Source organism: Oryctolagus cuniculus, chromosome 9 (assembly GCF_051225735.1).
Source record: "Oryctolagus cuniculus isolate XC-2025 breed Fujian yellow rabbit chromosome 9, ASM5122573v1, whole genome shotgun sequence".
NCBI lineage: Eukaryota > Metazoa > Chordata > Mammalia > Lagomorpha > Leporidae > Oryctolagus > Oryctolagus cuniculus.
Window position 1 is genome coordinate 13,239,087 of NC_142875.1, and position 16,471 is coordinate 13,255,557.

The following is a 16,471-nucleotide window of genomic DNA, read 5'->3' on the forward strand; positions in this document are numbered from 1 at the left end:
AGGCGAGAGAAATCTAAAAGAATACATGGAAATAAGACTTTAGTGTTACCTGGAACACCTGAAATCAAAGATGGCAGAAAGATCATTTTTAATGTGCAGTCGTTAGTAACTGAATGGCTTTCTGACCTAATAAACTGAGTTTTATCAGAATCATCTGAAAGCCAAAAGTTTTTAAACAAATAATATCCATTTTAACTGCAGTAACACAATTTTATTGCCTACGATAAAAGATACAAGGACATTAAAACAAGCAAAAGATATTCTTGAAATGCAGAGAAGACGATGGAAACAGAAGTGTTAAGTTTGGGTCTAACAGCTTACTTGATGAAATCTTAAGCCTGGCACTGAGTTTCCTGTCAGCCAACGTGAAAAAGGGAAAAAGCCATCACCAGGGAGCTCTCCGTGCTGCAGGCGGCACGAAGCAGGATCTGGACAGAGGCCCGGCAGTCCCCATCTGGATCTCCCCTTGGCAGCTGCATAGCCCTGGCAAGCAAGCACCCAAGACGCAGGAATTGGACAGGAAAAGTGCATTTCTCAAGCCCGTCCTGGGAGTAACGGACATGATACATGCCCAGTACCTAGTATGTGACGGCACAACGCGTGGTGGTGGTAAACAGTGGAACTCTCACTCTGCGGGAGACAGGACCCAAACTCTGTCCTGGCAGCTTTTCCCAGCTGTCCCGCAGGGTCTGGTCCTCTGCCCGGCGTACACTGAGCACTGAGTACTTATCAGCTGACAAATAACCGCAAGCTGGCTTTTCCTCACTGGCATCACATTCCAGCCCGACTGAGCCAGACACAGTTCTCACGCACGCACGCACGAACACACAGCAGCTGCACAGAGGAGTTCTCTGCGTAGCAAGTTATCCCGTGTGCAAGACAAAAGGTTGAACACGGCCCCGCGAGGGAGGTCAGCAGGAGGCTCGGGTGTGCAAGTGTCCGGGTATCGGAGAGATGCGAAGGCTCAGGGACAGAGCAGCCGCGGGCTCTCGGCTGTTCAGCAGGCCACCCAACACAAGCTCGGGCAGAGCCCGGGGTGGGTGTCCTGCCCAGCACTTCGGCCCCGGGGGTTAGACCACCGTCAGAAAGTGGAGGAGCCTGAGGGCGGCGGGTGGAGCCGCACCAAGGCAGCAGCGACCCACGCTGTGGTGTTCACAGCCAGTCACACCGAGAGAACCACAAGTGCCCGAATAGGGCTGGGTGAGAAGCAGATACTCGCCAAACACTGCCTCTGGATCACAAGGTGCTTGTGCAGGAGACACAAAGAACATGGGGACAGCAGGGGACACACCTGCTAGCAGGGCAGGGGCCCAGGCAAAAGCCACCATCGATGGAGGCGGGGCACTGGGGGTCGGCATAAGCAGGGCCAGAGGACACGGTGTGCCAAAGTCAAGCTGCACACCGGGCTCACAACCTCCCCGGCTCACACTTCCTGTCCCTGCTGACCAAGCGGCCAAGGAGGAGAATGGTCAAGCCTGGCTGTTGGAAAAGAGCATGTGGGAGAAGAGAAAGGTTACGCATGCAGTGGTAACACGCCGGGACCTGGGGCATGGTCAGGGGCAGCTAGAGGAGCACGCAGTGTGATGGCTTTGTTTTGCAGATTAACACCTGCCACACGCACCCCCACAGCAGAGGCACCAAATGGAGGGCAGACAGCATGATCTGGGGCCATCAGCGGCCATGCCATTACGGGCACCTGAACAGAGTGGCCCTGGTGGCAGGGGTGGAGGCCAGGCACAGGCTGTACTCACCCAACCCAATCAAGCGCCTGCACTGAGGAACATCCACGTGTCACCAACCGAGACCATGCTGAACCCCACGATGCCACCACCTGCCGCAACAAACAGCCACTTTGTGCCACGTCGGCCATCCCGGGCCCTTTTAGCTCACAAAGGACTGAATCGTGCCTCCCTCAATTCCTAAGTGAAGTCCTAACCCTGCAATGTGACTGCCACTGAAGAGTGGCTTCAGGTGGCATTGAAGGTTAAGGAGGCTATAGGGGATGGCCCCAACCAATAGAACAGCTGTCCCGGGAAGAGTGCCAGGCTCAGATCATGACACCCCGAGTCGGGCCCCCGGCGTGCTGAGTACTTTGAACTGCAGGACACTCCGGGAGGGCCTCAGAGGCAGTCTCCCTGGCTGTGTCCTGCCCCCCTGCCCCTCTGTCTCACGAGCACCAGAAGCAGGTCACGAAAACCACGAGTCCTCCCATCCGAGGCAGCTCACAGGAACGGGACTCCTTTTCCGCACAGCAAGCCACAAAACCCAGGGAAGTCACTCTCCCTTCCCAGGGAAGAGCCTCGTTCCAGAGCAATCCACTCCTGGGGGAGGGGAGGCGACAGCCAGGGGCCAAGAGGAATCCGCAGCCAGGCCCTGCTGGTCCCCTTCTGCCAGGGACACCGGGCCACACCCTTCGGCCCTTTCCTTCTTCCCTCGGCCTCCCCACAGGATCTACCTTCTGCTGCTCAGCACAGGGCTTCCCCAATGGCCGGGGTGCACCTGGGGCGCAGCTCTTCTCTTAGAGAGCTCATCCAGTTCCCAGCTTTCCGCTGTCATCTCTACAGGGCCCACGCCATCGTCAATAACCCCAGCCCCTGCTACCCAGGAGAGAGACATCTGTCCTCCATCCTCAAGGATGCCATGGGTGTCTACGGGATGTTCCAGGGGCCTCAAATTCCAGGGCCTCCTTAGGGAATAGCTTTGCTTCTCTTTCTCCTGTAGACACAGACTCTTTGATAAGGGGCCCGTCTTCCCAGCCCAGACCTAAACTCTGGGGCCTGTTCCTCCAAAGGGACTCCAGGGACATCGGACTCTGCTTCTCCAGGCCACTGAGCGCCCCACAGCCCACCTCCTATAGCCGTGCTGGCAGAAGACAGGGGCACAGCAAGAGAGAGCTGTTCTGTCTCCTCCTGGCCCTGAGGGTAAGAAGATGGAGCCGAAGCATGGAGAGCAAGGGTGCTGGGTCACAGAAGCACCCGTGGAGACTGGCTGAGGTTTCAGCCCCAGTGCAGGCGCGCGCACACACACACCCGCCATGGTGTCTGAGGACAGGTGTGCGGCAGCCCCGTCACTGATGCCAAAGCCAAGGGAACACAGCAGCGACTTCATTCACTCATTGGCTGCTCCCTTGAACACCTTCATGTTCTCTTCATCTCAGACGAGGAAAATCACCAGGTTTTATATTTGTTCTTTATCCAGAGCACATGATTCGCACTTTTTCACAGGAAGACTCTGTGGCTTTTCTAAGATTGAGAAAACAGATAAATGCCCTGTCTTGCTAACTAGGTTGGTGTTTCTCTAAGAAACGATGCTCATCTACTGTAAGTGGAACCAGTGTCCAGTTGGGCCATTCTTTCAGCCACACTTTGTTTTCTCACCTTGTAGAAAAACAAAGACTAGCAGCCGTGAGAGAGCTCCTGTGTCTGGGGAAGCGTGTCCCAGACCCTCTCACGGTGCACAGGAATGAACAGCAGTTTCTATCGCACGCACAGTGACAGAGGAGAACTACCGAGACCACGGGCGCGGAAACCACTTTAAGCATCATTCTTGTTTTACCTGCTGCTGCCTCTGTCGCCTCACTTGTGCGAACTGGGAGAGCATCAGCTGCCGATCCAGCAGCTCCATTCTTTGCTGTCTCTGGATGTCCACGGTGGCTCCCATCCCAATCCTAGCTTCGCTGGTGGGTTCTGAAGACGAGAAGATGGGCTCAAGTGTCCTAGAAAAGAACTTTGCCATCCAGCTGGGGACACGGAGCACCTGGTGAACTTGGAGCATTTTGCTATCATAGCACATTCCGGAAACCTAAAAGAAAGAGTACAACTGGATTTTCTAAATGTAAGACAATTTTAAAGACGATACTTAACACAGAACTCGGTAACTACCAAATGGTCTGGGGGGCATTTTTGCCTTAGTTTTAGCAGTGTTAGGTGAAAGCTCTAGAATACATGGCAGACAAATCAACAGAATGCTCTCTTCACTCAGGGAAATGACTGGTTTGCACTATAGCAGGAGACGGCGATATCCTAGGGCTTAACACGTGAAGTGACAAAACACTAAGTACAAGCAGTCTTCACAAATCAATTTCCCCCCGTACTCACCGTGGTGACCACACGGCAGACGGCCAGCAGAGAGACGCTGGCTGAGGAGCTGACCTGTCACTTAATAAACTTACCAGGAAATAAAGACAACTTAAAGCCTTGGCTTTTACTTATATGGTGTTTTAATCAATTTCCCAAATATTGATTTTTCCAAGTTTAGGTTTTTTATTTATTTAAAAGGCAGAGATACACAGAGAGAGACATATCTCCCATAAGCCAGTTCACCCCTCAAATGTTCATAGCAGCCAGGGCCGGGCTGGGGCTGAGAACACTCAATCTGGGTGTCCCTCCAGGGTGGCAGGTACTTAAACCACTTGACCTATCATCTGCTGCCTCCCAGTGTGGGCATCGGCAGGGGGCTAGAGTCGGGCATGGAGCTCAGACCCAGACTCAGGCACTCTGATGCAGGATGCAGGCTATGCCTCTCACCCAATTTTTCCAGATTTTTAATTCCACATCAGTATTAGTTAACAACTAACAACTTTTTTTTCTTTTTAAAGAGTTATTTATTTGAAAGGCAGTGTTACAGAGAAGGAAGAGAGAGAGAGATCTTCCATCCACTGGTTCACTCCCCAAATGACCACAATAACCTGGCTAGGCCAGGCCAAAGCCAGGAGCCAGGACTTTCCTCCGTGTCTCCCACATGGTGTGAGGGCCCAAGGACCTGGGCAGGGCCATCTTCCTCTGCTTTCCTAGGCACAATAGCAGGACGCGGGATTGGAAGCAGCCAGTTCTCAACTGGCACCTCAGACAGAGGCTGTACCCGCTATGCCACAGGTCCAATCCCCTAACAATTCTTTTTAATCCATTTATCATCTTTAAGTTATTTGTAGTAAGAAAACTCTTAAGACTCCTATGGTTTATATATCAAAATGACTGGCTATTCCTACGTAAAATAAACCCTTGATTCTGAGAATTTGACTCTTAGGATAAGGAGTTCGTCACACAAATCAGAGTATTTGGTAACTTTCTAATGAGAAAAGTAACTTTTTTTAAATAATAAAATTTGTTAATTAGGCAAAGATTTATTGAGCTTCTGTATCAAACTATATGAAAGACAGGATAAACAAGATCTTACTGGAGTAACAGTGGTTAGGGTGGGTGTTTGGTCTAGTGACGAAAGACTCTCATTGGACCGCACCAGTTCAATACACATCTCAGGCTCCTAAGTCCAGATCCTTGCAAATGGAGGCCCTGGGAGGCAGTGGTGATGTCTCAGGAAACTGAGCTCCTGTCACCTGGGTAGGATACCTGGGTTGAGTTCCTGACTCCTAGTTTTGGCCTTGGCCCAGTCCTAGGTTTTGTAGGAATTTGGGGAAATGAACCAGTGAATAGGAGCTTGAGTTCTCTGTCCCTTAAATAAATTTTTTTAAAATAATAGTGGTGGGCTAGTGCTGTGGCACAGAGGGTTACAGCATGGTCTGCAGTGCCAATATCCCATATGGGTGCCAGTTTGAGTCCTGGCTGCCCCACTTCTGATCCAGCTCCCTGCTAATGCACCCAGGATAGCAGTGGATGATTGCCCAAGTCCTTGGGCTCCTGACCCCATATGGAAGACCCAGAAGAAGCTCTTGGCTCCTGGCTGAAGCCAGGTCATTTGGGGAGTGAACCAGTGGGTGGAAAATCTCTTTCTTTATGTGTTTCCTTCTCTCTCTGTAACTCTTTCAAATAAAATAAATCTTAAAAAAAAAAAAAAAGGAAAGTGGTCCCCATAAAGACATAAGTGAATATTTAAGATGATTTCAGATAAGTTCTAAGAAGGACACAGAGTGGCTTGGAAGAGAGACCTATTCTAGGTCAGGTGGTAAGGGAAGTCCTTGGTGAAAATCTTAAGGATGATGGGGTGCCAGTGTCACTACAGGTGCCGGTGTGACACGGGCTGTCAGGGTGACTACAGGGTGACTACAGGGTGCCAGTGTGACACGGGCTGTCAGGGTGACTACAGGGTGCTGGTGTGACACGGCTGTCAGGGTGACTACAGGGTGCCGGTGTGACAAGGGCTGTCAGGGTGACTACAGGGTGCCGGTGTGACACGGCTGTCAGGGTGACTACAGGGTGCCGGTGTGACAAGGGCTGTCAGGGTGACTACAGGGTGCCAGTGTGACAAGGGCTGTCAGGGTGACTACAGGGTGCTGGTGTGACTATGGAGTGCAGGTGTGACTACAGGGTGTCAGTGTGACATGGTTTGTCAGTGTGATTTCAGGGTACTGGAGTGACTACGGGCTGTCAGAGTGACTACAGGGTACTGGTGAGACTACGAGTGCTGGAGTGATCATGGGATGTCAGTGTGACTACAGGGTGCCAGTGACTCAAACTGGGAAGAACATGTCAGGCAGAGAACACAGCGAGAGCCCAGGCAGGAATGAGCTTGGAGGCACTTACTACACGTCTCAGCGGTGCTACCAAGTGGGCGGTTGGATCTACGAATCCAGAGCTCCAGGGACAAGTTAAGCAGAGGTGAGGATTTCAGACTCCCTGGATATCCCCCGGCATGCAATGGGACTAAGGGGTGAACCCAGAAGCGCAGTAATACTTTGCGAATACACAGAGTAGGGGATATCAGCAAAGGAAATCTGAAACGAGGTTGCCAGGAAAGAGAAGGGAAACAAGGATTCTGTACCACTGAAGTGACGAGAAGAGGGCTTGGAGATGGGACTGGGTAGCTATGCCGGCACAGGAGACAGCTAAGTGCGACACACAGAAGTGAGCACTGGAGATGCCTCAATGGCAATGCTTTTGGTGTAGTGTAGGAACAAAGACCACCTGGATGCCATAGGCTAAACACTGAATGGTGGAGGGCTTGTGGTTCTCTCAAAAATGGTACAAAGCAACAATGAAAAAATGAAGCCAGAGGCAAGCTCCCATCTGGTGAAATCAGGGAGCATCTGTAATCCTGAACACCACCAAGTGGAAAGCCTGCTGCTGACAGGTGATCCATCACTGTACAGACAGAAAGGGTAAACCCAAAGCCTGTTAGGGGCCCGTGGACACAGGTGAAGGACAAGGAAGGCAGGAGGGAAGTGGACAGTTACTTCACTCCCTGTAAGAAGCACCCTGATTCCTCCCACAGTGAGCACAGCCTCCCATCTACCCTCCTTCTCCTCTGCAGAGAGAAGGAAAATGCCCGCTGGGGCAGGGGCTCTTGAGCACAGCAGGCACAAAGGGATGGCTGCTCAGTAGAGTCTGCACAGATTCTAAGCACACCTCAGGGGAGCTCCAGCAGAAGACAGAGGGAATGTGGGGCAGAAAGGGACCACACTTAGATATGACGGCTCAGAATTTTCCAGAATTAATAAAGAATATATATATATATATATATTTTAAAAAGATTCATTTAATTGAAAGGCAGAGTTACAGAGAAAGAGAGAGAAGGACAGATAGGGAGATCTACTATTCACAGGCTCACTCCCCAAGTGGCTACAACAGCCAGGGCCAGGCCAGGCCTAAGCCAGGAGCCAGGAGCCAGGAGCTTCTTCTGGGTCTCCCACGTGGGTGCAGGGGCCCAAGCAGGGCCATCTTCCACTGCTTTCCCAGGCCTTTAGCAGGGAACTGGATAAGAAGTAGAGCAGCTGGGACTTGAACTGGTACTGGTATGGGATGCCAGTGCAGCAAGTTGTAGCTTTACCCACGTCAGCACAATGCTGGCACCCAAGAATATAAATCTTTATATTCTTTTTGAAAATGCAAAAGTCCCAAGAAGGTTAATAAAATGAAAATTACATCTAGACCCACTGTAGTGCAACAAAAGAAAGAAATCCTTAATAGCAACCAGAGATAAAATACAGATGGCTTGGAAAGCAAAAACAATTAACCACTAGCAGATAACTGCAGCAGAAACTGTAAGATACTTGGAATAAATCCAACAAAAAATATGTAAGGCCTTGAGAGAGAACGCTTAAAGAATATAATAAGGAACACTTCTTACAAAACCAACCCAGTTAATAAGAAAGGAATCACATCCAGGATTGGGAAGATTCAAAGTGGATAAGGTGCCAATTTTCACCTCAACATATTTTAAAATAAAAGCTTAACAAGGTGTCTTGTGGAAACACAAATGCTGGTTCTCGTATTTCTACGGGGTATTCAAGGTTTCACTGTTAAAGCGCACGCTGGCAGAAAGGGGCTGGATGTAGAAGGCGGCGCATGCTGTGATTCTGATTCCTTCAGGCCTGGACTGCGGCACACACCACGTGGGAAACCAGGGAAGCAAAGCACACCGGTGACAGCCCCGCGCTGGGAGCAGCTCTGGAACAAAGGAAGGCAGGACACCAAGGGCTCCGGGCCGGTGGGCCTGGGCTGGAGCTGTGGTGGATTTATGGGTATTTACTTAACAGGGATTTGTGTGGCCATCAAAGCATTTATGGTTTAAGATTCAGGGTTGGGAACCTTTTCTCTGTCAATGCCATTTGGATTTTATTTATTTATTTTTTTACATTTTAAGTTTTTATTTAGTGTAAAAGATGCATAGGAGAGGGAGGGCTTTATCTAAGACAGAGGGGGGTAAATCTAGGTTCATATTGACTACCAGGAACCAGCCACGTGGAAGAGCATCTAGGCCAGGAAGCATAGGGCAGGTTGGCCCAAAGGCGAATGCACCCTGGAGTCGCAGGGCTACAGCCAGCACCCTACTGGCAAGAGGCCAGGGAAAAGAAGAGAAAGGAGGAAATGGCCAGACACACCACTCAAAGAGGAGTGGGTAATTAACAGGTAGGGGCATGAGGTCACACAAGGGCATGGTGAAGGCATGGTGAAGGCATGGCCTTCGAGCTCACAAACCTAGTCAATTTTAACCTGTATGCCTGTCTACTTCATTCCTCCCTCAGAGACCCCATCCCCTTAATCCTAAGGGGAGTTGATGGACATAGAATCATCTCTTCTGTAACTGCTTCCTGCTTATGAGGGGTGTAGTGCAGGCCCTGCCTATCCAGGGTCTGGAAGTCTCTGTCTAACCTATCTAACAAATTTGCTTTGTGAGCTGGAGCAGTCTCGGTCATGGCCAACATCTGTGTCCCCTATATGGTCAGTTACTTCCAGAAGTCAAGTTAGGAATAATCAGGCATGTCTTTCGCATTCACCTGTGAAGACCTTAGAAGTAAGTCCGTAGGAATGCATGCAGAGCTATACAGCTTTACAGTCTCTCTGTAGGACCAAGGAATATAAACCACCCAGTCTGAGAAACACCATTCCAGACTGTTAAAATCCGCTCAGAAGCGAAAATATCAAACTAACATAATAAAATCCTGCACAGAGGCGAAAATAACAGACCAACATCATAAAATCCCGCTCAGAGATGAAAATAACAAACTAACATAATAAAAACATGATGTACTATACATCACTCTATTAATCAGGTAGGTAGCATGTGGTGGGCCATGGGGGCCACCATCTTGGGGTGGAGTCTGTTCGCAATTTGGATTTTTATAACATCATTCATGGGCCATTTGAAATGATCAACTAAGAAATTAACCTGCTATTCATTTACTGAATTTCAAGTCCCTGTGGTTGCCTGGGCAGGGCAAGGCCACATGATTCTGTGGTCTTATATGGCAAGTGCATGATGGAATGTGTTCTATATCACAATAAAAGCAGTGAAGACAATAAAGAAACCAAGGATCCAGAACAGCTGTGGTAATGTCAGGGCGCATAATGAGGCCTCTGAGATTGAAGACACGCTCTGAAATTTGGGTAATTCAACAGTAAGCTCCTTTCATAGGGTTACTCACAGAGACCAGGAGAGGAGGACACTAGAAACAGACTTCTGACTGCAAGGGTGCTTGGGAAAAAGCACACTGGTGAGGTGTGGGCAGAGGTGTGTGGGGGGGTGTGTTATGGGGGGTGCACCAGCCACAACCTAAGATGATGACAAAATAGGTCCCCATTCCCGACACCACACATAAACTTCCACTGGATAAACACACAAATATAATTCATAAAACTGTGAATCTTTCTGCACAAAATATAGAGGAACACCTTTTTGGAAGGAAGAAGGATTCTTAAATAAGAAACACAAAGCACAAACTATAGAAGAAAACTTACACTTAGCTAGTTTATCATTTAAAAGCTACAGAATGCCACAATGAAGTGAGAAGGCAGGAAAGAGCCCGGAGAAGAACTCAGGATCACAGATTAGAATCTATGGCTGCAACACAGGCAACATTCAGAATTTTGTAAGAAAAAGACAATTACTCCAAACCAAAAGCTCATGAAAAGGCCATTTCAGAAGAAATCCAAATGGCTAGCAAAAGAAAAGATGCTATCCTCACCTGCTCTTAGGGAACTGCCACCTGAAAAGAATATTCATCTAACAGCTGGTAAAAAGCAGAGCGTATGCTATCATTCACATTTGGTGAGGCCGAGGAGGTGAGTGGTTCAGCACCTCCACCCAGCCCCTGCAGAACCGGCTGGCAATTAATGGCAGAGCTGAGTGTGCTTTGATTCTGCGCATTTCCAGTAGAGACTAAGCTGAACAGTGGGTTATCCACAAAACATAGTATCATCCAGCCCTTCAAACAAACATGAGGAGGTCTCCAAAAATTCATGTAAAACATGTATTATGAAAAATACTAGGCAAAGTTGATCTTTTTTTCAATGAGAGACACACACAAATAGGAGAGAGAGAGAGAGAGAGGAGAGAGAGAGAGAGAGGGAGAGAGAGAGAGAGAGAGAGAAAGAAAGGGAGCTTCCATCTGCTGGTTTACTACTCAAATGCCTGCAAAGGTTGGGACCTGGCTGGGGCCAAAGCAGAGGCAAGAGGTTTCCCATGTGTGTCTCAGGAACTCAATTACTTGAGCCGCCGCCTTCCAGGGTTTGTGACGGCAGGAAGCTGGAGTCAGCAGTCAAAATGGGAACTGAAATTGGGCACTCCGATTTGGGACGTGGACATCTTAACTGCTAGGGTAAACGACTGCTGTCCCTCACAGATTTTTTCCCAGCAATGAGCGTGGAGACCACTTAGTTCAGTTTCTGTAGTTTACAAACAGTGAGGCAGAGGCCCAGAGACTTTGGGGACTCACTGCTCTTTCTTCTGTTTGGCAATGTTCCTCTCTGCTGTAGAGTTTAAAGGAACCTCCTGATATCACTGAGAGGCCATTTTTATAGAACCCTGGAGTGAACAGGCTTCTGAGGCCACAGAGTTACAAATTCCTACCAGATACTCATGTGTGGGACATGACTGTCTTAACTGGCGGCCTAACTGCTAGGCCAAAGGCCCATCCCAAAATTATCTTTTAATTCTGTTTTCCATGAACATTCTGACATACCCTTGCACACCTGATGGATATGTATCAGTGTGTTTAAAGCTGAATGAGATTATGCACAAAAGGTATCATATATTGAACTTATCCTTCTGTGAACATCCGCTGTTATTGGACACATTCATACGTAGTTAGTACAGGATCACAGAAAGCAGTTGTGTTAGGTAGGAAGTTAGAAATTAGCCTATGTGTGTGAGAGGGTCTTATAGGACACCCGTATCTACACAAGCCCAGCATCTACACTCCAAAGTCCCACCCCGACCCTGATAACTTTACAAGTGGTCCCAGCCTTTCCCCCAAGGAAAGCTCCTGGGAGAACTCTCTCTTTCCAGGACCAAATGGGTTACCTAGCCTGATAACATGGGCAATAAAACCTTCACAGATGCCCTAGAGGGAAGCTCCTTTGCCCCCCTCACACAGGGCTCCCCAAACCAGAGAAGGAATTTCCTAATTTATACTGAGCAAACCCTTCATCCTGGAGGAGAAGGGGGAGGAGGTAAAGAGACACTCGCTCAAAAACCTGGAGTCTGAACAAAGAATGTGAGCTCCGCTCTCTCAGCTCTCCACTGAGCTGCCCACCAGGCCTGCCAGGTGTATTCTCTCCATTCAACCATGTGATCTTGTTTTCCCCTAGCCTAAGTGACTGGGCATGCTCTATCCCCTCCATTCTGACAGATGCCCTGTCCCCACTAAAACCTTGATACCTTGCTACCTTGCTCTCTCACACCTGAATTCTTTGTTGTGTGAACACAAGAACCCCATGATTTCTCTCCAATGAGTTTCTTCTACAGTGGGTGACATGGAAGGGGGACTTGGGGAGCACTATCTATAACACACACATTTTTTAAACAAAGGGATATATGAAGTAAATATGGTAAAATGCATAATGAATTGTAAGCAAGGAGCAGAAATCCCCTTTCTGAAGATTTGGTAAGAAGGAAAACAGAAAATAGGATGTGTAATAGCAGAATTACCTGGATTTAGCTGAAGACAGGAAAATGATATTAAAGTATGACAAAATCAAACTAGAACTATGACATTAGAATCAAGGAAAGAAAAATATTTTTATTTACCCATTTCCCCAGTTCATGTGAAAATGGACTCTTTCATGCTAACAAACTCACGCACAGGAGTCTGCTCCTGCAATACTGACAGGCCATCTCAGCTTTCTTATGCTCCCTGAGGCAATGATGCCTCTGTCTTCCTCTCTCGCCTTCTAATCTTTTTTGTGTCATTGTATTGAAACTGTGTCTTGTAGATAACATATCTTTCTTTCAAGTCCAATAAGACAATGTCAGCCTTTGGACAGCAGTGTTTAGCTAGCCACTTAATGTATTTATGCAAAGATGAGTGGAATGGCTTCTTGTCTTCAAGGAAGAAAGAATTCAGATGCACACATGCGAGAGAGTAGTGGTAAGCAAAGTAGCAAGGTTTTACGGAGTAGGGTGTCTATCAGAACAGATGGGCACCTCTGCCTGGGCATTCAGACTGGGGAAAGCAAGGTTACATGGTTTAATGAACAGAATACACTTGGCCGGCCAGGCAGGTGTCTCAGGAAGGAGCCGAGAGCTGAGCGTGCAGTCTATAAGGGAATAGGATCCATTTCTTCCAGCATTTCTCCTTCCTTCCTCCCTCTTCTTCAGGACAAAGGGTTTGCTGAGTGTGAACTAGGTGAAATTCCTCCCCAGGCTTTATTCCCAGCGTTACCAGCCTGGGGAGCCCACCTGGCCCTGGGCAGGGAGGATTCCCTGAGGGAAGGCTGGAACCACCTGTAAAGTTCCTGGGGAATGGGTGGACTCTGTAGTATTCAACACTGGACTGCTTCCAAGGCTGCTACATTCCTTTTTGAAGAAATTTTTGTTTTCCTCAGGCCCTTCACACACACAGATGCTAATTTCTAACTTCTACCCAACATGTGCATCTGGTCACGACTGGGTCAAAGTCGGATCGTGCTATTTGGTTGCTAGTTGCCACACCTGTAGTTGTTCTTTTCCCATATTCTTTTGTGTTAACTCCAAATGTTTTTTAGTATCTCATTTTTACAATTTACTTATTTATTGGCTATATATCATTTTCCCCTCAAATTTGCCCTAGGAATTACAATCTGCATCTTAATTTATCACAATTTGCTGAGTTAATACTGAAATTCATTCAAGTACAACATAGTCATGCTAGCATCTTCCCTACCCACTGTGCTACTTTTGTCTTACGCAGCATACCTACATACCTTATAAAACCAGCAGATTAACAAACTGAGAAGTTAAGAGAAAAAATCATGACAATGTGTAGGTGTTGCCTGTACTCAGGGAGTTCACAATTTAGGAGGGGTTCTACATTTCCATGTGGGAAGAGAGGAACTGACAGAGGTCAAAGATCCTCACTCTCCTGCCCATGCCTATCAGTACCTTCACTATTAGGTACACACTCACAGAACTGTGTTTTCCATCTCAGTGGAGCATCCTATGAATAACCAGGAAATCATGCCTGGTAGTAAACCAACACAATAGTGCAAATCCTGGCAGGGATGAAACACGCCTTTGGTGCTCCCATGTTTCAATTTCTATCCTATCACTACCGCAGCCTGTGTGCCTACAGCAAACACTCTAAGTATTTATTGGGTGAATAGTCAACGGGTAGGTACTCCACAATAATATATTGTCTTATGTTAGGAAAATGGTGCAGCTTTATCTATGGCGCGATCTACACCCTGACACCACCCTAGGCTCTAGCGCCCACTGCCATTGCCGGAAGCCAGGTGGCTACAGGGCCCAACCACCAGTGTCAAGCTCACCCTCATCCTAATGGGATAGCTGCTCCTGCTCTGCCTGCCCTTCCGCGAAGTTTTAAAAGGACCTGTTCCTGAACACAGGCTCTCCTCTCTTGCTCCCCTGCTGCTCGCTCTCCTCTGCTTGCTCCTCTCTCTCTCTCTCTCCCTCTCCACCTCCTGACCTCCATCTCTGTCTTTCTTACACTCTCCTCTCCCTTCCTTCCTTGCCCCTTCCCTCCAGCCTGCTGGGTTTTCCCCAATAAACTCTTTCCCTTACTCTGGTGTTTGGTGTGTTTTGTGATGATCTTACACCTTAGACCTTTTTGTTTTTTAATTTTTAAAAAGGTTTATCTTTATTTATTTGAAAGACAGAGTTACAGAGAAAGGTAGAGACAGAGAGAGAGGTCTTCCACCTGCTGGTTCACTCCCCAAATGGCTGCAATGGCTGGAGCTGAGCCAATCTGAAGCCAGGAGCCAGGAACTTCTTCCAGGTCTCCCACATGGGTGCAGGGGCCCAAGGACTTGGGCCATGTTCCACTGCTTTCCCAGGCCATAGTAGAGAGCTGGATCAGAAGTGGAGCAGCTAGGACTGTTCCAGCACCCATATGGGATGCCGGCACTTTAGGCCAGAGCTTTAACTCATTGCGCCACAGCGCTGGTCCCTGCCTTAGACCCTTTAAAAAAGTTGCCACTAGACACACTTTTCTGGGTCCCATATTCATACTTCCCCACATGCCTCTGGCACCCCAAGATGATCTCAAATAAAAAAAGTCCTTTTTAAAAATGCTTCAGATATTCACAAATGATTAAAATACAAAGAGCCCAAGTTTCCTACAAATATTTGATAACTATATACCACCCTAGACTATGATGAGATAAGATAAGAATAACTGCATTAACTGTTGAAATCTTTACTTAGTATGGAGTTGGTCTTCTGTATATAAAGATAATTAAAAATGAATCTTAATGAAGAATGGGATGGGAGAGGGAGTAGGAGGTGGGACAGTTTGGGGGTGGGAGGGCAGGTATGGGGGGGGAAGAACCGCTATAATCCAAAATTTGTACTTATGAAATTTATATTTATTAAATAAAAGCTTTGTATAAAAGTAACTACATTAACTTTTACCTAATCACTACCAAAAATTTTGATTAATATAATCACTATATTAATATTTGCATATTAATTTTAACTTTAATTTTCATTATCTCAGAAACCCTTCTAACGAGACAGTTTTCTTGAAACTCATAGAGCTTGTTAAAAATAGGCTTTAAAGACAGACTGCATGCTTGGATTTGCATGTCAACAGGCCCAGGGAGACAAAGGAAGGGGTGGGGAGGCCCTTTGGGCTGGGGAAGCCCAAGATCAAACTGAGGGGCCACTGATAGAGATGGAAGCAGTAGAAGATCAGATAAGGCAAAAGGAAACACAGGGTGTATATACCAGAGGACCAGCTGGACAGCTAGAAGTACCGGAACACTTGGGCCAGGAAGCAGGAACCCCAGCTAGGAGAGGGACACAGAGGTCAGGCAACCAGAGGACGGTCAGGCAACCAGAGGACGTTCCGGCCCATGTCTACTCCAGGTTTAGGCCATGGCTCCAGGTTAAGGGGAGAAGCTCCCCAGGGGCCAACAGTGGGGCGAAGTGATTACCTAGCAAGTCCCACCAAAAACAACAGGAACTCATTCTTTTTCAGGCCACTAAAATCCACGGACATCAGTCACACACTCAGATTTTTCATTAGCCTTTTTTGGAAGGGAATCACGAACGAATAAAGAAAAAGGAATAAAGAATTTAATCGTCTGTGTGGAAAACATGTGAAGCACTCGATTACAGAGAGTAACCTCCACTGTCCTCTGGCCTTATTTAGTACAAGCCCGAAACCAAGACAGGCCAAGGTGAGAAACCACGACCTGGCGATGACACCCAGGTGCTGATCTTCTCCAGCCAACTGTGGCTGAACAAAAACCCACCCAGCTGCTTTGCCAGAGTCCCGATGGCCGATGACGTTCAAGAAGCCTCCCTTCTACTGAGACGCAGGAATGGCACTGCCTTTGCATGGCAGGGACAAGCCAAAGGGACAAATGCGCCTTTGCATCTGGACCCCAGTTAACAGACTTTGTGTGCACTCAAGGCCCCAGGAAACCAGACTCACAGAGGCCTCATTTATTCATTCAACAAATATTTACTGAACACTGTTATGTGCCAGGCTGCACTCTTAACACTGGAGCACTGGAACTGCCCTAAAGGACCTTACATTTTCCTATTCCTTCCTCTACACTGAAAATGCTAAAGAAAGAGGGAATTTTGGAAATTCCTTAATGTATTACCCAAAGAATACACATGCAAATTAGGG

The 16,471-nt window shown here is 47.9% G+C and overlaps 1 protein-coding gene across 5 annotated transcripts in view; it reads right to left on the minus strand.

The window, feature by feature from the left end:
- The window catches only part of UBAC2 (UBA domain containing 2), a 191,713-nt gene that overhangs the window by 34,347 nt on the left and 140,895 nt on the right, over positions 1-16,471 (minus strand). For all 5 annotated transcript variants that reach the window (XR_016212718.1, XM_008260139.5, XM_017343571.4 and 2 more), the window contains one exon: positions 3,556-3,801. Coding sequence is in view for 4 of the 5 variants with exons in the window: in XM_008260139.5 (XP_008258361.3) it covers positions 3,556-3,801 (246 nt within the window). In the remaining variant the exon portion in view is untranslated. The remainder of the gene's footprint in view (positions 1-3,555; positions 3,802-16,471) is intronic.